The sequence below is a fragment of the Schistocerca americana genome, chromosome 1 (assembly GCF_021461395.2).
Source record: "Schistocerca americana isolate TAMUIC-IGC-003095 chromosome 1, iqSchAmer2.1, whole genome shotgun sequence".
NCBI classification, from domain to species: domain Eukaryota; kingdom Metazoa; phylum Arthropoda; class Insecta; order Orthoptera; family Acrididae; genus Schistocerca; species Schistocerca americana.
In genome coordinates, this window is record NC_060119.1 from 572,587,535 (window position 1) to 572,613,074 (window position 25,540).

At 41.9% G+C, this 25,540-nt stretch overlaps 1 protein-coding gene across 1 annotated transcript in view; it reads right to left on the reverse strand.

Annotated features, from left to right (window-relative positions):
* The window catches only part of LOC124625104 (zwei Ig domain protein zig-8-like), a 396,843-nt gene that overhangs the window by 144,814 nt on the left and 226,489 nt on the right, over positions 1–25,540 (reverse strand). Inside the window, exon 2 of the mRNA XM_047149148.1 lies at positions 13,071–13,281. Coding sequence (XP_047005104.1) covers positions 13,071–13,173 — 103 coding nt within the window. The 5' untranslated portion in view covers positions 13,174–13,281. The remainder of the gene's footprint in view (positions 1–13,070; positions 13,282–25,540) is intronic.

A 25,540-nucleotide genomic window follows, 5' to 3' on the forward strand; every position in this document is an offset into this window, starting at 1 on the left:
GCGTAGTTTTAAGCGACGAGGTTTGCTGATGTCACCAATTGATCTGTAAAGATACCTATACATATTATATTCATAGTTATAATAAACATTTGTTTATTAGAGTCGTATATGCTTTCAAGTCGTACATGTTTCCTTATGGATAACAAAGGGAGGTATGGTATGAAGGCCGCAGACACTTGATACCCTATTCCTACGAGTAAATATCCCTATTAGGCAGACATTTTACCAATAAAGTCACTAGGTGTTGTGTGATGTCCTTAGGTTGGTTAGGTTTAAGTAGATCTAAGTTCTAGGGGACTGACGACCATAGATGTTAAGTCCCATAGTGCTCAGAGGCATTTGAACCATTTGAACCAATAATGCCATAAATCATCAGTTAACCGCTCCAGGAGTGACGCTATATCCCTGGACGCCACTCCTCTCTGCATTTACGTACGCCATCCTAGCTACTTATCAGTAATGGAAGTTCCTTGTGGAAACATGATTAGTAACGGCTACATAGATACGTCAACGATGCTACGGTATGCGTTAGTGAGCTTAGGTATAGAGACGGACAGAGACGAATTTACAGCAGAGAAACAAGTTTAATGGCATAGAAATATCGTACCTTCTGCGAAACTGTATACCTTTCAGACAGCATCGTTGAATTTTCGTTTATTCCGACCATTGAATCAGTCAGTGAAAGTAGACGTCAGACATAAATACACTAGACAGCGTAGTGAATCTTTGACCTTTATATTGGTTACATTTAGATATGGAATATCAAGAGATCTGCTTGTCGTTCATTGAGAGTACTTCACTGACGTCGGTTAGTTACAGCAAGTGCATGCTCGCGGACATGTGTGTGTGTGTGTGTGTGTGTGTGTGTGTGTGTGTGTGTGTGTTTGTGTGTGCGCGTATGCGTGTGTGTGACGGCCTGTCCTGTGTGCAGTTTGGATCAGCGACGTGACTGTCGGAAGTGAATCAGTATCCTGTAATTGCTGTTCTTGTTAATGGCTTGTTCTTATGGTAACTGCAACGCTAAAAATGCTTGTAAATTATCACCGAACCAAAACAATACAACCACCAGTGATGTTCTTTTTACTGGCTCATCGCCTACGTACATTTTAACCCTGATTTATGCTTCTACACGAATGAGTCAACCATCCGGAGCACCCTCCCCACAGGATGAAAGTGGCAAAATGATATCTTTGCATAATGGTAGTTTTTATTTTAGAAAATTATGGGACATGGCATAAGGTACAGAAAAAGTCCGAAGTTCAAGTTCCTTAACGGAACACTGTTTGTAATTAAAATGTTAGAGTCTTGCCTGGATATATCTTAGTACTTATATTATGTTTATACTACGATTAAATGCTCTAGTCTTAATATTTTTATATCGGACCGTGCTTTATTATGAGGTGTTGGCTTATGTACGTAATTTCAATAGAATTCACTAGCATTTTACCTTACCTACTGTGTACTAAATGCTACGTAAATCGGTATCTTCTGAAGTATGATCGTTCAACGATAACTTAGAAATAACCAATCCATTTCTGAGACTTATTTGGAAAAACTGTTGTTTAGTAACTTACAGTTTTAAGAGACAAGATATCTTTCCCAGCGGTATATCTTACAATCTATGACTGTCTGCGAGTATTCTATTATTCATACGCATCCGAGGGAAATTAACCGAAACTGTAATGCGTCAATATCATGGACATCTCTTTTGTAAGAATTATTAAACTGAGAATTTGATTCGAATGACATGTGGTTGATTTGTGGCACTGATAACACTTACGTTAGTTGCGGAAACATATAGACGAGGCATTGACCTTGACATACGCCAATACTTTGAAGATAGTGCACATCCAAACGCGTTATAAGGAGAATAAGTAGATATAACTCTAAAACACGTTATCTGACACGTGTTACAACATCGACATACAGAGGCTTCACAGGATTTACATTTGTCCCGATCCACCATCAGCAATGCAATTTTACAATGGAGGCAGTAATTGTCAGTTCCTTTAATCTACTGCAGAGGACTTCAATTGCAGCTCAATTACAACTACAAAACGATCGATTTGTGGGAAATAAGCCCTGGTTTTCATGGACATTCAGCTGCACAGAAGCTACTTGTGATTGAGACAATGGTTAAAATTGGTGCAGTCATTGCGATAATTGACGTACGATACATATCAAGAAAATAACTTAACGCCATACGATGTGGCACTCATATCGGCCTGTGATACTCTAGTTGATGGAAATGGAACGGTTTTAACTGAGTGGTTCTGGCAACAGCGTAAGTCAGTACAGGTAAGTTCAAGGCAAAAAATCTTTTTGTCATTCGGGCTGGGACTAGCACAACTCATCGACAGAAAGTTTAGCGTAAGGGTTCCTGAAAACTTCCCACGCTTATCATCATTTACAGAAGCACCGCCTAGCTGACGCGACATTTCTTTCTTTACTGTAGTCCATATTGTTGTGTTCTGAGTGTTCCCCTGATGGCTCTTTGCAGTCCGCATGCCCTTGACTTGCCTCGTAGTTTACATCCCACGAATTTCCCAGAGAATGTATTCTTAAAATAAAAAATGTATATATAAAATAAAATAAACATAGCTCAGAAATACGTGATTCCCCTTCTGCAACGTGTTTATGTTCTTCATTTATTTGAATGCGCACTGTATGTTACCATTTTTGTTCAGTTATGATGTTTTTATGTTTCTTCATGTATGCATCTCTGTTTTCCTTACTCTGTTCTTCATTTCTTGTTTTCCGACAGTCCATCCATCACGATGTTAATTTAACACTCTATAACTAAACGTCCTGACATAGCTTTCATTACTTCTTTGTTAAAGTTGTTATTTTTCGTTAAATTACCTTTCTTCAAAATGCCGTATTTAGTTCTTACAATCTTTCATAACAATACCCAACATTGAGTTATCAGATACCGTACTGGCCAAGCAACAGAATTCCTTGCTGTGGAATCATACTGCTACCTTAATATTCGCCTACATGCGTCATGGTATAAAAATCTTGAATGCTTGATGTTCACAGGTCTTAGATATCTATCAAAGGACGTCTTAAAAACCAGAAGTTGTAGCTCCAATATTTATTAGCCAGATCGGTATTCGGACGGCCGAAACGGAATAGCCTAAAGCAGAACTTGTTTTCCTTCAAAACAAGCAAGGCATGTATGGCGACAACAACATTTCAAGATAATGGTCGAAGCTACGTACGCTTCAGGTAGATTCATTCGCGGACCGGAAGAAGTCATGAATATGCGGAATGTGCCACAGATATAATAGAAAAGACTGCTCGCCAGACGAAACTACATAAAAACAGAATACATGGAAGATGGCCGATTATAATGGGGACCTTTCAATTTATCTATTTTCCATTCAGAGAAGGTTCATTTTTGCTTTCTACTATGTTTCTTACAATTATTGAAGGATGTTACAGTACAGCCGAACCTCTACAATTTGAAAAATCACTGTGATAATAATTTGGGACCATAACATTTTTGTACTAGCTTTATTGTACTAGTTTAAATTAAAAAGAGTTACTATATTGTGGATCGTCGATAACCAGGTGGATATGCTGGCTGCACGTTCAGAGCTCCTCACCTGGAACCCTGTGAACATCTATCGTGTGGTCTGCTGTGTTAATTCGCTTACAATTTCGTCCTAAAGCCTGGCAACCATACCACAGGAATAATGAAAACAAAGAGGATTATAAGCTCACCAGTATCAACCTTATTACATTATTACCTATATATTAACTAGTTATTATTAAGCGTCGATGGAAACAAGTGCAGATGAAAACTTCTGTCTATTTAGTGTTAAAGGCTCACAGCAACTGCTTCCTATTAGGAAAACAATATTTCTCACTTAACCTGAACATGTTTTACCGCTAAATGCAAGTCCACCTCAACAGATAAGGTGTGAGAAAGTTGGGCAATGATCGCGGTAGTGGACACTTGGAAGCGGTTTGAGACGGCAACGTGTCAAGAGGACATTTGACAGCTGCTCCTATCTGCTAATTCTTTATGTCCAGGTTTCCATTTAAACTTTTTGTCAGTTATATTCTTAAAGTACAGTTAGGATCAGAAGGTGTTGTAACTTTAAAACCATTTCCTGATCGTATCGTCACATAAAATGGAAGGCACCACTAATGTCTGTCGACAAGGGAAGGTAACGTCTGTAAAATTCTCTGTCAGAGAGCCCTGTCGTATTCCCAATTGCGTCATGGCCATTTCTGCTAGTCGCCCGTGTTATTTTTTGCCCAATAGGTCAGCGTTTGTTAGGCTCCAGGTAGAAGCAAAAACGGTCAATTAAGTAGAATCAAGACGATAAGATACTAACTGGAATTAACATAACGCATTCACTACGAATGCGTCGCATTATGACTGATGATATGAACTCTGACTGGTGCACAAAACACGTGACACAACCATATTTTGAGTTATTACTTAACGTGATAGACAGGTGAAACGCTGACTTGTACGCCTTCATCTGAATCTGTACTCCGAAGTCACCTGATGGAGTGTAGCAGGTGATACTGGTTTGCACAGCCACGACTTCCCTCTCCTTTCGTGGAAAGTGTGCGGGAATAAAGAATGTTGCTAGCCCTCCATGTGAGCTCGAATCCCTTTAATGTTATCTTGTTGGTCGTTTCGCAAGTTATACGTAGGACAAACATTAGGGTTCATTGGACAGCTTTTGTGTGTAGAACCGTGTTTTTCACTTCATTATGTATACATTGCAAAAATAAACAGTTAGAAGAGCACTTTAATAAACAGCCAGGCCATTGCAGTTTGAAGCTGGAACTGGCCAGCTACCTAATCATACATTCTAAGACAAAAAAAATTGCACACGACTAAGAATTATACCATAGGGACGGAAACCGGTAGATGTGATGTTCAGGTACAGATAGAAAATTGATTCCAATTTCACAAAAATTGGATGATTTATTCAAGAGAAAGAGCTTCACAAAAGTAGCAAACGTGATGAGAAATGTCGCCGACGTGACTGTCCCATTATCTCAGGTAATTGGCTTGTTTTTTTTTAATCCTTTGTCATACTTCCGCTCAAGTGTCAATACACAGCTGATATCTTTGAGGGTGTTCATGTCAATTCATACTCGTAATATCTTCGGCCTGTAGGAAACCTCCTTAATAACGTTTCTGAAGAGTATGTTGCTAACTCTGCAAGCAGCTGTTGGATGCGTCATCGAGGAAACATCCTGTATGTGAAGAAGAACTAGTACGATCAATAACAGTCGAAAGTGTTGTCTTGTTATCAAGACCAAAGATTTACAATTATTTGAAATGGATAGTGCAAAGTCAGTTTCCGTGTAAACTGGCTACGCAATACAGGCAATGAACAATCTAGTTTGTTATTTTAGTTAAAGATAGTATGGTTGGATAAAGAATTTTTAATGATACCCCGTAACTGAGTTAATGCTATTTGTGAGAGAGGCATTTGATAACAGACTGTATGTAAAGTTCTGTAAAGTATTTAATACATTGGTCGAGAACTACGTTTCGAGTCCATACGTTTTCTCTGATTTTGATTCCAATAATGATATTAAGATGAAAATCTGTCCCTCGATAAGTAGTTAAAATTTCTAGAACGATGACAAGTTTGCGGCGGCGAAAACGATTATCTTTAATTACTGTGTTGTTTTTTTGTGGGCGCTCTGTAACTCACTACTAATAATTGAAATGATGAAACTTCCCGGCAGATTAAAACTGTGTGCCGGATCGAGACTCGAACTCGGGACCTTTGCCTTTCGCGGGCAAGTGCTCTACCAACTGAGCTACCCAAGCACGACTCACAGCCACTCTTCACAGCTTTACTTCTGCCAGTACCTCGTCTCCTACCTTCCAAACTTCACAGAAGCTCTCTTGCGAAACATGCAGAACTAGCACTCCAGGAAGAAAGGATATTGCAGAGACGTGGCTTAGCCACAGCCTGGAGGATGTTTCCAGAATGAGATTTTCACTCTGCAGCGGAATGTTCGTTGATATGAAACTTCCTGGCACATTAAAACTGTGTGCCGGATCGAGACTCGAACTCGGGACCTTTGCCTTTCGCGGGCAAGTGTTCTACCATCTGAGCTACCCCAGCATGACTCATGCCCCGTCCTCACAGTTTTAAATCCGCCAGTACCTCGTCTCCTACTTTCTGTCCGCACACAGTTTTAATCTGCCTGGAAGGTTCATATCAGCGCACACTCCACTGCAGAGTGAAAATATCATTCTGGAAACATTCCCCAGTCTGTGACTAAGCCATGTCTGCCCAAAATCCTTTCTTCCAGAAGTACTAGTTCTGCAAGGTTCCCAGGAGAGCTTCTGCGAAGTTTCCTACACCCAAACTGATCATCATCTAAGAAACTATTGATCAAAAATAAAAAAAATTTAGCAACCTTTAGACGTAAACAACGTACCCCTCATTCTATAGCGCTCTATTTAAAAGATGCTTCTGGTTTCTCCAGAGTCCATGACACTTCTCAGATGTGGGGCGCGATATTAGATTGACCTTTGTCCGATGAGTCTTGATGATGTGGAACGGCATGTTTTACGTTGACATTATACATTCGTATGTAAATGTGGCTACATACTGACTATTCAAAGACATTTGCATATTTTAATTTTTCAATATCTATTTTAAATACCGATCCGAATTAGTTAACGTACCCGCAATCTTTTACACAGAAAAATAGGAATTCTTGTACGGAATCGAAAGAACTGTCGATGATAAACTTTTACAGCTGGTTTTTAAATTTGACTTTTTTGTCTATCCGACAGTTGGTATCACGGCGCTAGTGATCAAAAATTTTGGTGCCAGAATTGCGCACCCTCTAAAGACAATTCTAATGTGGAACAATGAATGTAACTTTTTTCTTCTGGTATTGTAATTATGTACCTCATTGAACTGTACTCGGTTATTTACAACAAGCTTCACGAGGCAATGAATATAACATGAAACAACAGTCAAAATGCATTACTCCTTAAATAGATGTCTACAACACGATCGTATGTGAGCGCCACATATTAATTTACAGCCTGTATGTGAGCAATGAAGACTTGCCTTCTTAAAGATGAGTTGCCGCACAACATTATTTCGTATGACTTTGTTGTTGTTGTGGTCTTCAGTCCAGAGACTGGTTTGATGCAGCTCTCTATGCTAGTCTATACTGTGCAACCTTCTTCATCTCCGAGTAACTACTGCATCTGAATCTGTTTAGTGTATTCATGCCTTGGTCTCCCTCCACAACGTTTTTCCTCCGCGCCTCCCTCCAATGCTAAATTTGTGATCCCTTGATGCCACAGAACGTGTCCTACCAACCGATCCCTTCTTCTAGTCAAGTTGTACCACAAATTCCTCTTCTCTCCAATTGTGTTCAGTACCACTTCAGTAGTTACGTGATCTACTCATCTAATTTTCAGCATTCTTCTATAGCACATTTCGAAACCTTCTTTTCTCTTGTTGTTTAAACTATTAGTCGTCCATGTTTCACTTCCACACATGGCTACACTCCATACAAATAATTTCAGAAAAGACTTCCTGACACTTCAGCCTAACTCAATGTTAACAAATTTCTCTTATACAGATCCGCTTTCCCTGTTATTGCCAGTCTACATTTTATATATTCTCTACGTCTACGATCATCAGTTACTTTGCTCCCTAAATAGTCAAACTCACTTACTATTTTAAGTGTCTCATTTCCTAATCTAATTCCCTCAGCGCCACCTGATATAATTCGACTACATTCCATTTTCCTCGTTTTGCTTTTGTTGATGTTTATCCTATATCCTCCTTTCAAGACACTGTCCATTACCTTCAACCGCTCTTCCAGGTCCTTTGTTGTGTTTGCCAGAATTACAACGTCATCGGAAAACCTCAAAGATTTTTTTCTTGTTCATGAAATTTTAATTCCTACTCCAAATTTTTCATTTGTTTCCTTTACTGCTTGCTCAATATTCAGATTGAATAACATCAGAGAAAGGCTACAACCCTGCCTCACTCCCTTCCCAACCACTGCTTCCCTTTCGTGGCCATCGACCCTTATAACTGCCATCTGGCTCCTGTTCAAATTGTAAACAGCATTTCGGTCCCTGTATTTGATCCATGCCACCTTCAGAATTTGAGAGTATACCAGTCAACATTGTCAAAAGCTTTCTCTAAGGCAACAAATGCTGGAAAGGTAGGTTTACCTTTCTTTAATCTATCTTCTAAGAAAAGTCGTAGGGTCAGTATTGCCTCACGTGTTCCAACATTTCTACGGAATCCAAACTGATCTTCCCTGAGGTCGGCTTCTACAAGTTTTTCCAATTGTCTCTGAGGAATTTGCGTTAATATTTTGCAACTGTGACTCATTAAACAGACGTTACTGAATAAAAATACACTAATTATGTCGACTTAAAGTTTTCTCTCCTTAAGACTTGTAATAATTTTAATTGGAAAGGTAGCTGAGCTAATTGTTTGACGATATCTCAAGTGTTCAGTTTAAATTCTTACCATCATGGATATAAAAAAATTTTCTTTTTTGTCCCAGTTATTGTTTCCTCGCGCTATGTTGTAATTATCATTGATGTAGGACCTCTAATTACACAGAATCGAATATATTTTGTCTTTTTGAAACTGATAGTGAAACTACTTGCAGAAAACTAGTGATTTAAAGATACTATTCTCCAACATTATTTACCACTTACTCTGTTGCACTCTGTATGTTTTGATTTGTTATAATAATGGTGTCGTTTGCAAGAAAATTAATTCTGTTTCTTGTATATTAGACAGAAGACCGTTTTCATACAGGGTGAAAAGTATTTAAACCGGCAAATTCTGGGAGGTTGTATGGGATATCAAATCAAATATTTTTCCCTACTGTAATTTTTTCCTATGAGGATTATTTCAACCGGTGGAGACCGTATTACGCTCTTCAGTTGTTAGAGGCCGAATTACGACCTTCAGTTGTTAGAGGGCGTATTACGCTCTTCAGTTGTAGGCAACTGCTGTCCACCAGTGTAGTAGTGCATTGTCTCTGTTTACTAATGGAGCGATACACCTGGAGTGAGTACACTGATATGGTTGGTACGTACTACGTAGCACACCACAACGGACGAGCTGCACAGAGGGTTTATCAACAACAATATCCTAATCGCCGTATCCCGCATCATACGATATTTGATGCGGTGTATCAATGTCTGCGCGAGACCGGGTTATTTAGCCGATTACCTGGACAGGGACGCCGTCGCACGGTAAGCACACTGCAATTTGAGGAAGGAGTCTTGCAGCATGTGGAGCGGGATTCTTCAATCAGCACTCGTGCAATTGCACGTAACATGGGGACGAATCAGACGAATGTAAGAACAGTCCTTCAAGAGCAGTTGTTTCGGCCATTTTACTTACAGTGTGTCCACAACCTGGAACCAGTTGATTATCCACCCAGAGCACAGTTTTCGCAGTGGTACCTGGAACAGTGTGAAATACATCCTAAATTTCTATCCTCTGTGTTGTTTACCGATTAAGCAAAGTTCGGGTGTGATGGAGTCTTTAACATAATTCGCATGTTTGGAGTGAGAATAACCCACATGCCACAGTTACCAGCGCTCATCAAGTGCGGTTCTTCGTTAATGTGTTGGTCGGTGTAGTTGAGGACTGTCTAATTGGGCCGTATCTGCTACTTAGGCCATTAAATGGCAGGCACTATTACAATTTTCTTGCCAGAGCATTGCCAGAATTGCTGGAAGACGTCCCGCTCCCTACAAGACAACGCATGTGGTTGCAACATGACGGGGCGCCGGCACATTTCAGTCGTCGTGTGCGACGATTCCTGGACCGATGGTTCCCAGAAACGTGGACTGGCAGAGGTGATCCTGTACCATGGTCTGCTCGATCCCTGATATGTCCCCTCTGGACTTTTTTGTGTGGGGAGCGATGCGCAACCTTGTTTGCGCAACTCCTGTTGCATCAGAATAGGATCTGGATGCCGGGATAGTAGCAGCAGCAGGAACAATTCAGGATACTCCTGGGGGTTTTGCCTGTGTCAGACAGAACATGATCCGACGGTGTAACCTTTGTTTACGTGTCAATGGAGGCATTTTTGAAAATCTACTGTAATTGAAATTGGGTTGTGTTAATGTGTTGTCTCTTGGTCATAAAAAATGGAAAAGTGTTTGTTGGTTTAATTAATTTGCCGACAGAGAAATCTTCCTCTACCGGTTTCAATACTCCTCATAGGAAAAAATGATACTGGGGAAAAATATTTGTTTTGATGTCCCCTACAACCGCACAGAGTTTGTCGGTTTAAATACTTTTCACCCTCTATAAGAGAAACATCAGCGGGCCTCAGATTGTTCTTTGCGGAGCGTGTGCAGAATATCTGATAGTTCTGCTTTCTCTTCCCCACGTAGTACCATATTCATCTTGCAGACATCCTGTTCTCATTTTCTTCTAATATGTATTACACTTCCCAAAACTGTTTTCGTCAGTTTTGTACTACGTAGTTAAACCTGAGATTTAAAAAGCATGTCAGCGATTTATTCGAACTGGGTTCCACAGAGTGTTCGAAATTAAGTAAGGCCAATTATGTGTTATTTGGTTGTAATTATTACACATTATTTAATATCACATACTCAAACGATTTCCGCTTATATGACCATTTCAAAGTCAACTTAGATAGATATAATACCGAACAAAGCATGTAAAATTGGAATTACACTTCCATGTCTAAAAAACTTTCATCAGAAGACTATACAGACTATACGTATCACGTAACTGATTTAGGAATTAACGGTACTTCCTGTATTCAATTATTCACACACAGGGGTGTTCAATGAATACTGCCTCGCCAAGTTTTCCACCTCTACTTACTAGTCGCCCGAAAATAGCCAGTATGCCCGAAATCAGGCGTGGGAGGTATAACGGTAAAGGAAGAGAAAGTAGGTAAATCATACGTATGTATCGATTTCTCCCCTCGGGTCGGCTTCACTGGCACATAGATTAAATCTTGCTTGTTTGGCAAGCTAAGATGTTTAATAAAAGGGTCAGTGACTTACTGCTCAAGGATCCCTGCAACCAAGCTAACCTGTTCCATGATTAATTACCGCCATTCCAATAAAAATGGGGAAGGAAGTATGATAACGCGAAAAGCAGGTATGTAAAGCAGGGGAAATACATCCATACCTCAATATAATTCCAGTTCTCAAAAAGACAAGAGTGAATATTTGAGAACCATAAGTTTAGTAAGTCACGACTGCCAAATATTAACCAGTTATTTGCATCAAAATGGAAAGACTGGTCGAAGTCGACATCAGTGAAAATCAGTTTAGGTTTGTAAGAGATGTAGGAGCACGCGGGGCATCACTGGCCCTATAAGTAAGTAATAATGGCGGTACAACTAATCATAGAAAATAGGCTATAGAAAGACGAACCTATATTTGTAGATTTGAATAAAATTATTTTATTGATTACTATAATTTTCAGCAACTGTAGTAAATATTTTTTCAGAATAAAATTAAGTCGTCAGTTGCAAATATTTTTCATTTTGCCTCACCAGCTTCGACAAATTAATTTGTTCGTACGCTTCCACAGTCGGTGTCATTTTGGATAAAATTATTTTGGGTAGTGGGCCGAATCGAAACGTCGGAAATTTTGTTGTTTTAGTATTTTAAAATACAGGGCCTAATATCAGTGACCACAGTTCTGCTGGCGAGTAAGAGAATCATTCAGAGAGAGAACTTCAGAACAAATGTGAAGTGAACGTTCTTGTTTCTCCAATAAAATGATTAAAACATTAGTTGAAATCAAATATGTTAAAGCAGTGAGCAAGAAAAATGTAGGTTTTGCAGACTTACTTTTTGCACCTATGGAGTGCAGTTTTATGTGTAAGCTTGATTCCTGTAATTTAGTGTTACGTAAAAATTATTTGTTACAGAGAAGCCATAATTTTTTTCAGACTCTTAAATTCAGTTCTCTAACAATCAGTTTATGCGTAATTTTAAAAACAATCGTCAAAAGTATGTGATTATGTGCTATAAAAAGTAAAATACTGCAGGCTTTATTGAGTGCTATAAAATCAATGAAGAGCATTTAGGAAGCACTTAATTGTTGTAAATTTCGCGTAATTAGACAGGAAGGAGCTATTTTTAATTGATTTGAAGAAATTTAATAGCCAAGATCACATTCAATGATATTTACTCCTGATGACCGGTTTCAACAATTACAAATGTCATAATCGATCTTGTTGTTATACATCATGTTTTACTATTACTGTATCACTCATGTGTGATGGAAGTGAACGTATAATAATAACAAGGCACGTGTGGTACAGTCATTACAGAACGGGATGTATAAGAAGAAGGTCTTTGGAGATCAGAAGATGACAGTATTAAGAGTTTGAACCAGTCGTCAGGAGTAAATAGTATTCAATACGATCTCGGTTTTTAAATTTTATATGTTAAATAATTGTAAAATTAAATTTTATTTAACTTAAATTAAAATTTCAAGTGATTTGTTTCTTAAATATCGGTTTAAACATTCAAGTCTCAGAGACGTCCGTCTAAACATATGAGTCCAGAGAGATCACTCTCGTAGTATATATTACAGAAAAGTCACCTCATGACTTGGGGGTTAAAAAAAAGTAAACACACATCTTCCCTATAGTTAACCCTAGCTACCTGGAAGCTATGGTTATAAGCTTATGGAAATTTTAAAAGAGTGTGGCAGAAATAAGAAATGTTGTAGGCTTATGGAAATGTAGCTAACAAAGTTACTAAATTCGTCTTGTACTTATCTTTGATAAGAAGTAACTGCTTTCCATAAAAGTCTTGATTAGAAGGTGCAGATTAAGCGAATTCGGCTGCCTCATAATCAGATTTGGGATTTTGTTTGTCATGAAAAGTGAAGATTACACCAGTGGATTGGCTGGTACGCACTTAGCGGGAAGTAAATAACTCACAATACACAATAGTAATGGGCAAGCATTAATTTCGGTGTCATGCCGCAGAGCCTGTTTATCTGAGCTGATAGTGTTTGAAGAGTAACTGCAAGACTGCAAGTGTTAGAGTGAATGAGACTCACCCACGATGTTGAGGTAGACCTGGTGGCCAATGGGCGGCGTGGTGCTGATCTGGCACTCGTAGACGCCGGAGTCCTTCTTCTGCGGGTACCGGATGCGCAACATCCAGTCCTCTGAATGCGGCGAGTGCACGGCCTCGAAGCGCTGGTCGCTGGTGTACGTGTAGCGGCCGACCGTCAGCAAGTGGATGTCGCGGTGCCTCACCCAAGACACCTGCCGGTGGACAGAAGTAGGTAATCTTTCATCACAGAGGTTACCGTCTTATTATCAATAAGGAAATACACTGTATCTTGGTTGATGGTCTGATAAACACTAAAATTAAAGTTTACTGGGCGCGTAATAACCGTACAGGACGACCGCACGAGGCAGGCAAATGGGATGCTGTGAGCGATCGATAAAAACCATTATCAGAAGTTCATTATGGCGCTTCTACGCAATGCTCTTGTATTTACGTTTGTCACACTTCTCGCCAGCGATTATGGGAGTTAATACTGTGAAATATCAGCTATTTCCCTATAACCAATGCCATAGTGAGGTAATTATCTGCCTTCGGCTGCGGGAAAATAAACCAGAACATTGGACTAAAGTTTAACAGAACTCCGACAGCGATTACAAGGACTTGTAATACACCCCGGGAAAAATTAGAACACTCTTTTACAAATTTCCAATCAACTCAAGGTTTATTGTTACAACAACACCTAGTACATAAAATGATAACATTTACAGATCACAGAAGTACTGGATATCGACCCATGCTAAAACACCAATATTAGTACGTGGTGAAGCCTCCAAGAGCAGTAACGCAGGAGACGACACTTGCATCCAGTCGATCGTACAGATGAAGAATACTGTCGAGGGAAAAGTTATGCCGCGCCTGATCAAACTATTCACGTAGTTCTGTAAAAGTTGTTGGTAGAAGAGCCGTATGAGTCACTTCTCGTACCGACGTGCTCGACTGGAAACAATTTATGAGATCGTTCGGGCCAAGGAAGTTGCTACACATCTTGCAGTGCACATTGAGTTTCACGGGAAGTGTGTGGGCGAGTATTATCCTTTTAGACAAAACATCACCTTCCTGTTGAAATAACGGCAAAAGAACGGGTCTATCAACGTTCTATACGTACCAAGCGCTGGCTAGTGTCTCCTCCAGAAACACCGGAGATGAACAAGAATTGTAGCTTATCGCTCCCAAAAGCATAAGGCCTAGCGTTCGGCCAGTATATCTCGATCAATACAGTCTATGAGACAGCGCTCACGAAGTCGAATGCGTGCAGGCTCCACCTGCTTTCATTGCTGAAGACCACGGCGTGCCACTCCATCTTCCAAGTGATCTTCCGACGGCACCACTCGAGCCGTGCACGGCGATACCGTGGCGTGAGTGGAAGACGGGCCAGAGGTATGTGTGCCCATAGCACCAACGTTAAGGGGCTCCGGAACGGCTCAAAATCATGAAAAGTTGCGTTTTCTGAATCTGCAGACTTTTACCTTTTAATAGATATGTAATTTATTCAATTCCGAAGACTACAACTATTTTTAAATTTTTTTTGAAATGTGTTCTACATGGGCGTGACCCACTGTGGCGCTGTTAAACTGCTGTCAAATGGTGTTATTATTAACGTCCGTGTTCATCAGGTACATTTTAGTGATGTGAGATATAGTATGTGTTGTGGCTAACCTGTGATGGTTCAATATTTATCGCTGGTGTGATTGTTGATTGTTTCATGTTTATTTACTCTGTCGTTATCTCGAAAATATTCGTAATTGATTCTGTTTCTTGAGTCTCTGTTTTGTTGAAGTATAATAATGAGTAAAAGTAAAGTTATTAGAAATCCTCTGAAAGCTTTTAAGAAAAGGAGAAATGTTGGAAAGCCAAAGGTATGTGTTATTACTGTAAACAATAAAGACGATAACCAAGTGAGTGAACCTAACCTCTCAAGTACACCTGCCCATAGCAGTCAAAGTGGGAAAGAAAATACTTCACAGAAGAAGCTTGGGTCAATGAGTGAAAACTATGAATGTTTTATGGGCGAATCGGATGTGAATGAAATATTTGATATGTCGGTTCTCAAAGGAATTTTTTCAAACTGCGTAAGATATATTCATTGTAGTGAAGTTAGTCTCGAACTCTCCATAATAAAGCACGTAGGACTTGCTAGTGAAATACAACTGAAATGTGATAAGTGTTCATACATGACCAGTTGCAGTAACTGCAACTGAAGAAAATGGTAGCCAAATCTACGAACACAACAAGGAGCGATGCTTGCTTTAGACAAGGAACGCCTTCGGGTTGCAGACAGGGCTGTAAAGAGTCTAGAAATACAAGCAAGAGTAAACAGGAGGAGGAACAAGATGAAGCTGGAGGAGGAGTTTGCAGAGGATGAAGATAATCCATCCTATGGACCTGGAATGCACTAAAAAGTTAATCCAATCTTTGTCGCTCGATTCCCAAAACTTTTATTTTCTCATACTAATTACATGTTTTCTAAGGATCTTCCAAAAATATTTGTTTCAAACTTTCAGTAAATGTTACACAGTACCTTCTGCATAATTTAACACAGCCTTTTTCCTAAAAACTGTGTATATTTGAATATATAAATAAAAAATTGCAAAAAAATGTTGTGAATTTTCATTACAATTGAAAAACAATCATCTTTAATATCTGAACTAAAATTTTGTAACATCCCTGTGTTAAGTTGTAGTCCATATTCCAATAAATAATCTGTAAAAAGTTCAACTTCCTACCTCAAATACTTTGTGAGGAAAGATGTAATTTATAAGCGTTACTTCAACATTGCAAGTGTAGGGCGTTCCGGAGCCCCTTAATAACTAGTTCGCAATAGTTCGTACTGACGCGTCTGGGCTCCCAAGCCCTCTTATCTGTCCTACAGTAGCTGTACAATCTGCTACTGCCGCCCTTACAATATGACGATCCTGGCTGGCGTCTGTGGTGCGTGGACGTCCAGAAACTCGTTTATGGGAATGTGAGTGATATTGCCATCGTTGCACAACTAACGCAGCACGTCAGGCTTGTGTGGGAATTACTCCAAAGAACCACGCCGTCATTCGGAAGCCCGCAATCTACCCATTTCAAACTCTGTAAGTTGATTGTAGGAAGCACGAGTGCTTCTCCATGGAATGGTTGCCTACTTGCTTCAGAGGTTTGCACCAACCCTTCTCGCTATGAGCATTCACTGGCTGGCTGGCTTTGAGCACTATGGGACTTAACATCTCAGGTCATCAGTCCCCTAGAACTTAGAACTACTTAAACCTAACTAACCTAGGGACATCACACACATCCATGCCCAAGGCAGGATTCGAACCTGTGACCGTAGCGGTCGCGCGGTTCCAGACTGAAGCGCCTAGAACCGCTCGGCCACCAGATGCCGGCTAAGCATTCACTATAAAAGGTTAGTAGACGGGTGGCGTTATGGTAGCTATGCTATATAATGTGGTTCGTCACTCTAAATTGTTAGTCTCCTGTTATCCTCTATGTGTGTGTGTGTGTGTGTGTGTGTGTGTGTGTGTGTTCTAAACATTCTGCGTGGTGTCTGTTTGTTCTAAGTCGTGTCTCCCTACCACTTTCCGTAACGACGCTCTGAGCGTGTTTTTTAGGGAATTGACTAGTTTGAACCTGGGACATGTTGCTGGTAAGGAGACATCAGACCACACATGACATGTAGAATTCAGAAGAGTTCAGTGAGACTAGCGATGATATAACCAAATACTTAATGATTTCAGCGTCAGCTCCACTGCACTCCCTGCAAAGGAATCTTAATACTAACTAAATTTAGTGGAAGGGGTTCAAGGATTTCCTATTTTTAGTTAGCTGGTAAAATAACGTCGAAAAAGCACTTAAGTTTACCATTGGAAATTTTATTCTACTCACAAAACATCGTTTATAAGTTGCACTATTGATAAAAGAAAATGTTTTAATAGAGGATGGTAAAAACCAACTGCGTTCAACAAAAATGTGAACGAATATTCTCTGAATGGGTTTCCAAGTTCTACAATGGATCGAAGGATAACCTATGCCATATCACATCTATAATCTAAGTTTAAATAAAGTTTCACAAGAGTGAAAACTATCAAAATGGTCTACAGTGACCCTCAATTATCTTTAATTACTTATCTAAGTAGTCGTAAATTACAGTGGCTGATGTGGCTTCTCAATAACTATATAACAGAAAAATCATCGAGTTTCAGATTTTTACTTCAAGTGGCAAATGTGAACACCATGGGCTTTAATTGACGATCGACACTAGTATTACGCAAAAAGGGGATGTAACAGATGAGACTTCTGCAGTTCTGAGTGAAGCTTTATGCGCTGTTATGTGGCGTTCGTTCATTACCTTGTTGGTGTTCGTCAGGGGGCGGCGGGCAGCACAGCTCCGCTCACCTCGCCGTCTCGCAATCAATCTCCTAACTTCTCCTTACTACAATTTACCGAAGTTGGTTTAAAAAAACTATCTGTCTGTGTTTTCATCTGACCAATCAGGGTCTCAATGTTAACCTTAAGCCCCGCCTACAAAAATTCTGTCTATCCAATGAGAAACGTTATACTTTTCGTGGTTGGGCAATGTTTTCAAAGTTTGCAACGTAACAAAGACGCGAAAAAGTCTCACGCTCAAACTTGCAGCCGGTGTGGTCCTTTTAGAATTATCGTAAGATCTATACTTTTCTTCCGGAGGGCTCTATCTTTTAACATGGGCTGCAGGGTGGTCCTGATGTAACAGAGACGCGAAAAAGTCTCACGCTAAAACGTGCGGGTGGTGTGGCCCTTTTTGTGTCATCGTAAGATCTATACTGTTCTTCTGGATGGCTCTAGCTTTTAACATGGGCTGGGGGATGGTCCTAACGGAACAGAGACGCGAAAAAGTCTCACGCTAAAACTTGCGGGTGGTGTGGTCGTAGCGGTTAGCTGGCGACGTGGGTGTTCGTCCCTTATCGTAGGGCCTTCTCGCTTAACACGGTTCTGCTCTCGGCTTCTGTTCTCGTTTCCCTCCTCGGAATTGCGTCTGTCTCATGGTGTGAAGGTATGACATGCATTTAGGCATTCTTGTGTTAGTCTGTGGTATTCCATTTGCTCACTCGTTATTCGTATTACTTTGGTTAATTTAATGTCACGATTTATTCGGCGCTATGTGACATACTACTGGATTTGCTTATCATGTCAGGGTTTTCATGGAAGGTGTTGGATTTGCCTGACACCTTACAGTGTGTATGTGTGTATCTGTGTGTACTGAACCGGGGACCTAGAAACGACGTAGAGGCTTCGCGTCTGCCGTAGCCCTAGGTGGTTCACAACCCCACAACAGGCTACAGCAGTCCACTCACCCCACCGCTGCCCCACACCGGACCCATGGTTATTGTGCGGTTCGGCCCCCAGTGGAGCCCCCTGGGAAGTCTCATACCACGTGAGTGTAACCCCAAATGTTTCCATGCTAGAGTAATTATGGTGTACCCGTATGTGGATACGGTGTTTGCGCAGCAATCACAGACATAGGTAACTGAGGCGGAATGAGGGGAACCAGCTCCCATTCGCCGAAGCAGGTATCCACTGTGTAGTGGCGTCTCTCTTTAAACCACCTCATGAGGATCTGCTCTAGCACTGTGCCCCATTATTGTTAACCCTTAACACACATTGATAGTGCTAACTGTGCTGCTAGTAGCACTTTGGATCAATGAGTGACTGGTTTCGCTGATTTCATGCAACCTTTTACAAATACATTCTGCAATGCTATACGGTCCCTGTCCGTTGGTCTATGAGGACTGTATGGCCTTGGTTTAGCTGTAGATGTTCCTTCGCACATCTTGCTCAGTCACACCCCAACAGTCGACTTGGTTTGTCTTAGAAGGATTTAAATGTCCCTGACGGTTTTATTACTCAGTTGACGTCCAGTGACTAGTTCACGCTCGAAGTCATTGAGGTCTCCTCGCCGACCCATTATGCTGTTACTGCTTGTCCACTGACAACATAATATTCCCCTCTTTTTTTTTGTACTGCCGGGTCTCCTCTGGTGGCATCTAGAGGTCAATTCCGTGTTACATACGAGTCTATGGACATTTCTATTAGATAGTGCACATGATTCTAAACTGCACAAAGGGTGTACTTTTATTACTTGTAAGTATAAAACTTGACATTCCCTATGCTGAAAGTGATATTTTAATGTCAGTCCTAAGCCAAAAAAAAAAAAAAAAAAAAATGTAAAAATGGATGATCGTGATTAGTAATGGTAATAGTTGTAGTAGTCCTAGTAGCAGTCTTAGAAGGATACTGGAGATGTATTGTCATTAATAGAGTTACAGGTCTAGAATGACAAGCATGGAACAGATAGAGGATCGTGGGCTTATAGTAGAAACCATGCCAGCACTCGCCTGCAATAATTTAGGGAACCACGGGAAACCTTAACTAGGACGGGTTTATACAGATTGGAGCCTCCACTCTCCAGAATAGAACAGAGTCCTAAGGTACAATACTGTTGCACAAATAAGTTATTTAATAATAATAAAATCCAGATGAAACAATGTATATTTATTTACCACTACCAGTCATTTCACACACTATACACAAACACAAACAGGAACACACAGAGACACCTATACATTGTTTCGTAACGCTACACGCAGTGTATTAGCTGCTACCAGGACCAGTTTGTGCACCTTCACTTTCCATTTTCTAGCCTGGAAAACTGAGTCAGCATCCCTCTATGACGAGTAAGATGTTGAGCTCAGAAATAGGATAAGGTGGTATTATCATACATTGCATAGCTTTGGGGAAAGAAGGAAAATTGAGTGTGAAACGAGGAGAACCGAATGTGAAAGAAGGAAAATCGATTGTGAAAGAAGGAAAGTCAAGATTGAAGGAAAATGAATTGTTGTGTGGTATGTAGGTTTACTATCGTTATTGGTATTTGTGTTGCACTTTTACCACCTCCCTACTCTTTGTTTTTTAAGCAATCATTCAATGTATACAGTGTATAGGTTAACAGGAACTTTCTAACTAACCTTTCAAATAAGTTTGTTTTAGCAATTTCTTTACTCATCTTTTGTAATTTATTGTACAGTTTTACTGCTGTGTAGGAAATTTTGTTTTGAATTTTATGTTCATTCTTTCTTGTTTAACGTGAGTTCATTCTAGACGTTGTTCATGGTCATGGACTAAACTGTTCTTCCAGCGATTACCAACGTTATATTTGATGTGTACAACTGTCTGGCAAAAGTATTCATATGATGCAGTTAAAATTCACAATGTTCTGAACAGGTCTTTACAACGAGCTCGACTACTATATTCGGTTCTTATTCTTATGGCCCTCAGACCGATAACCTCACTGGTTGGTCTCTTCCCCCAAAACAACCCAACCCTTATGACCCTACTGTACAGGGTGAAACTTGCATTCATATACTGTGCATTTGATCCCCAGAAAGGAATGCCTTAGCTAAGAACTCAGTGTACATATGACTAGTACTTGACTGAAAGTCACCAGCCATTACACACTGATAACAGAGCACTAAAGGAGTAATATGCCGATAACATTCTATTTTCAAATATCTCAGTGTGTTAACACCACTTCAACTGAGATACAATATTCATTCCTAGATATTATTCATTTGTTACGTTGTCTACGGAGATGATACCTACATTTACCTTCATAGTGTCATTTTCCCTCTTCAAACTGAAATTCTCGGCATCTTTTTTTTTTTGTGACCAATTTCATTTCATTGTTTATTGATCAATTGTAATCTTCATTGAAAGTTTCATTCGCTTTAGGAGGGTTTTTGTTTTCCCATAGTCTATAATGTTGCTGTCATCAGCAAAGAGAATTTTTCCCTGTGACTAACTCTAATGGAAAAGCACTGAAGTGTATCAGAAACGCACAAGTCGTAAATCCATTCATGTATATCAGGCACAGCATTGGTCCTAAAATGCTACACCGAGGAACTTCAATATTAACGTATCTTGGCTCTGATACGTGTTTTACTAAAAATTTATATTACTTGAGAAATGCGTTATCTCTACTCTTCGTTCCATATCTGCTAGGTATGATCATAATTAGTTGTTAACTATCCATCTCATTCCTAATGTTTCTAGCTTATTTAGCAGAATCTAATAGTCAACAGTATCAAAAGCCTTAGAAAGATCTAAAAATATCCCGGACACTCATCTTTGTCAAGAGCAGCCAGTGCCACTCATGTGTATTCTATTGCGGCTTATTCCCTGATCGTGTCACTTTGGACACCAAACTATGATTCACATAAAAGGTTGTACTTATTCAGGTAATTCATTAAACTGTCTTTCAAAATTAATTCTATTAGTTTTGAGAAAGGTGGCAGCAGAGAAACGGGGCAGTAATTTTATATGTCCTACGCATTACCTTTTTTTTTAAATACAGGCACAACACTTGCGTGTTTTGAGTACTCTGCGTAATTCATGCTCTGCAACGTGTTCCCATACTAGCCACAAGGTTGATAACGATTTCTTGTCGTAGGGCATTCCATTCTTCAACCACTGCCGTTGAAAACTGCTGGACAGTCGTTGCTGCATATGGAGAGCGGCCTGAGCTGGCGAGGCGAGCGCATCGCTGCTGTTGCGCGCTTCGCTTACTCGGCCGCTGAGAGCTCGTGAAGAGGTTTTCTGTGCTGTGGGCGCTGCGGAGAGCAAATTGTCGTGCGTTGTTTTGACAACGCGTGCAAGTTGTCGTGTTCCGCGCCTCGCAGCATGGGAAAGAAGGGTGCGCAGAGGAAACCTGCCGCTACGAAGGGTCCTTCGGTTGTGCGACTCTCTGAGTCTGCCGACCGTGCAAGGAACTCCTGTGAAGACGAGTCGCGGCCTGTCCCCCCTTTGTACGTCAAGTGCAAAGGCGGGTGGACAGCGCTGTTCGACACCATGACGAATTGCGCTCGGAACGAGGTGGTCTACGAGTCTGTCGATACAGACTCGCTGATCTGCGTTCGAGCCGCAAACGTGGCCGACCACAGGGCGATCAAGGTCGCAGTGGCCGACCACATCGTCGACGCGCCGCCGGCGCGTGAGAAGGCACCTTCCGTAGGAAGGATGAAGACGACTAAGGCACTCCTCAGGGGGTTGCCTTGGTGCTGTGACGAGGCAGCGGTCCGGGAAGGGCTGCTGCGAGCAGGGTTTGGTAATGCAGCCGCAAGGTTGCACAACCGGACCAACAGGAAGAGGGCGCCGCTCTATGCCGTGACCGTGCAAACGGTCGACGGCGGGAGCGACATCTTCGACTTGCGGAAGTTGCTGGGCTTCCCGGTTACGACGGAGGCTCTCCCGACCGCCATGGATCCTCAGCCCCAGTGCTTCAGGTGCCAGGGCGAGGGCCATGTTGCGAAGTACTGCCGCAACGCGGCGCGGTGCGTCAAGTGCTCAGGTGAGCACGACAGCCGCGCCTGCGACCGCGGCAGCAACGCTCTGCCGACTTGTGTCCGATGTGGCGGCCCGCACGTCGCCAGCTGGCGCGGTTGCGCGGCTTTCTCTAGCCGCAGCCGTGCCGGGGGCGGAGAAGCGGCCGCGGCCGCACCGACGCAGCAGCAGAAGAGAAGACGACGTCGGAAACGGCGTAGGGCGGAGAACAGCCCGGTGCAGCTGAGGGACGGCGCAGCAGCAGATCCACCTGCCAGGGGCGGGGACGGCCGCTCGGAAACGGGCCGCCAGGACGCAGCTCGCCCTCCCGCGAAGAGATGTGACCTCGAGCTCGGCATCGCCGTGAAGGAGGCCACAGCAGCCCTCAAAGCCGTAATGGCGGTGGAGAGGGCTGCCTTCGCAGCCGCCGTGGCTGCAGAGAAGGAAGAGGCCTTGAGGCAACTGCGTGCAGTCTTCGCCCAAGGCCTCAGTGCAGTCGTACCTGCGAACACTCCTGCGACCTCGCAGAAGGACGTTCGCGCGCCTGTCCCAGCGGTTGCCCCAGCAGCACCGCAGGTGAAAGGTGCAAAGAAGAAAACCGCCAGGGCAGTCTTCATCGCGCAAGCGTCGCCGCGCTGCCGCGCCGAACTTTTGTGTTACAGGGAGTAAGCCACTGCGGCCGGCCCAGGAGACAACGAGGGAGCCCAGCCGCGGCACCGGACTGACCCAGCGAACGACCACGCAGTACATAGGTAACGTTGCACGATACCTCACGCTAACCCCCCTCACCTTGCATGCTCTGTCGCAGCTAGCAAACCGCTACTGCTCTTACTTCCCGTCCTACTGTCGCAGAGGTTTTTTTCCCTTGGCGCTGGCCTTGGCACTTTTTTTCCTCTGCTCTTACAACCGCTACCCTTCGATCGCTTTCGACCACTACTATCTCCTGATGGACCATGTTAATGAGTAGCCTTACCCAGACGCATGGATAACATCACAGCCTGCATCCTGTGACGCCTTGATTCAAAACTAACATGCATACGGAGGTGACAGTAGAACTTTTGTGTTGGTCACCACGTTGGTGCGGGCGTGGAGGGGCCCCATCCTTAGGGGTTGCTGCATATGGAGGTGCTGTAACACATCTCCCAAACGCATCTCTCACTTGAAGGATAGAATTTAAGTCGATGGAACAGGCAAGTCAGTCCATTTGTCGAATACCCTATCCTTTCAAGAGCTCCGCCAACTACGTAATTCTAGGTGGCCTCGCATTGTCATCCATAAAAATGAGTGCATAGCGGAATACGCCACTGAAAAGACACACAAGGGTTAAGAAGTCCAATGTAACAATAACATTGAGCGGTAAGTGTTCCGTGTGCAAGGATTTGGAAGTCAGTAAACCAGTCCTACATTACCCCTCACCACACCATAACAACTGAACCATCAAAACTATTATGTTCGACAGTGTCACTAGGTGCATTATGAATTCTCTTATGGCGAGAAATGGGAACACGTAATGCGTCCAGGAATACTGTCGAACATGATCGTTTTTGTGATCCAGGTATTACAGTGTGGGAGGCATAATGTTATTAGGGCATATTGACCAGTAAATCTTCGAACGAGGCATTCTCACTAGTCAACGTTGCCGTGACTCTGAACTCGGTCATCACGTGTGTCTTTTCAGGGCTGCATTCCGCCCAGACTTCATTTTCATCGATTTCAATTCGCGGCCGCGTCGAACTGCGCAGCTGAGGTAAGTTTTGGAACGAGAAGATATTCTGCGAACGGGCTGGCCTGCCCGTTCCCTCGAGTTAAATCTCATTGAGCACGCAGTTGTCAACCGCTCTGATGGAGCAATAGAACGTCCTGGCACAAGAAATCCACATCATCCTTGTCGCCAGCATGGGAACACAAGAACCACGTCCCGCCTTTTTTAATGCCCAGCCGATCATCATAAAACGCAATGACGTAAGTGTCCTTATTGTCCTTGAATAAGAGGGTCATCTTTGTTCGTCTCACTACGCATTTATTTCAGTTACTTTGTGCCCTATACAGTAGCAGTTCTTTCTAGGCATGGTCTAAGATTCAATGATCTACATTACTTAGCAGTGACTCATCATGCGAAAGTTATTGTCGTCCTTAAGTTATGCACATCACTGTATTTACAACGGGCAACTCTAGTACAGCCAAGCCATAATCATTAAGGCAACATCTTTTCTTCTGCTTGCTTTAGAGACCTTACCGTCTTTCAAGACTTTGTCGATTAATCCTGGGTATATATCCTTTCCACAGCTTCTGCACAAATGGCCATGAGTAACCGCAGATATGTTTTCCTATGTTCACCTGAAAGTCTTTCGTTCTACTTCTTCATTCATCACAAAATTAGTCGTCGTGGCTGTCCTAGCACAAGTATTAGCTCATAGGCTGCTGTACAGGTAAAAACAGTCCATGAACTTCTTTCTTTCCATATGTGCAGCATGACATTTAAGTTCCTTACGTCTGCCTTCTTACTTAGCCACAGTTTTGCTATACTTGACGATTAGGCACAGCTAGAAAATGAAATAACGTCTATTAAAGAAAGGTACTTCAAATAATGCGTTCATAGTGTACACTGTTTCTTCAGCTCATTTCTCCAGTTGCCGTGTAACATCCACCCCTGGAGACTTATTTAAAATACTTTTCATTTAAAAGGGGTCAAGAGTTGCGACAGATGTTTTTAAGCGATTGTATTCCACCTGTCACAGTACTGTTTGTACTCTTGTAGATTTTCTGCCTTAGTGTCATCTTAAAAGTTCCTTTTAACGCACAACTAGAGCCCACGGAGTTCTCAGACTACCTAAAGTTGATATCCCCACGTCACAGCTGCATTTTGTACGGAACCGTGAAACCGCATACGATGTTACCCGAATGTTATCAGTGGAAGCCGGAGCGTTCGCACCATGTGTGCAAACAAGCGGCGAAACCGACAGCAGCTGTGCAATTCAGAGAGCCCACAGCGTACTGACATTGTGATAATGAAAAAAAAAAAAAACTAGATACACTCCTGGAAATGGAAAAAAGAACACATTGACACCGGTGTGTCAGACCCACCATACTTGCTCCGGACACTGCGAGAGCGCTGTA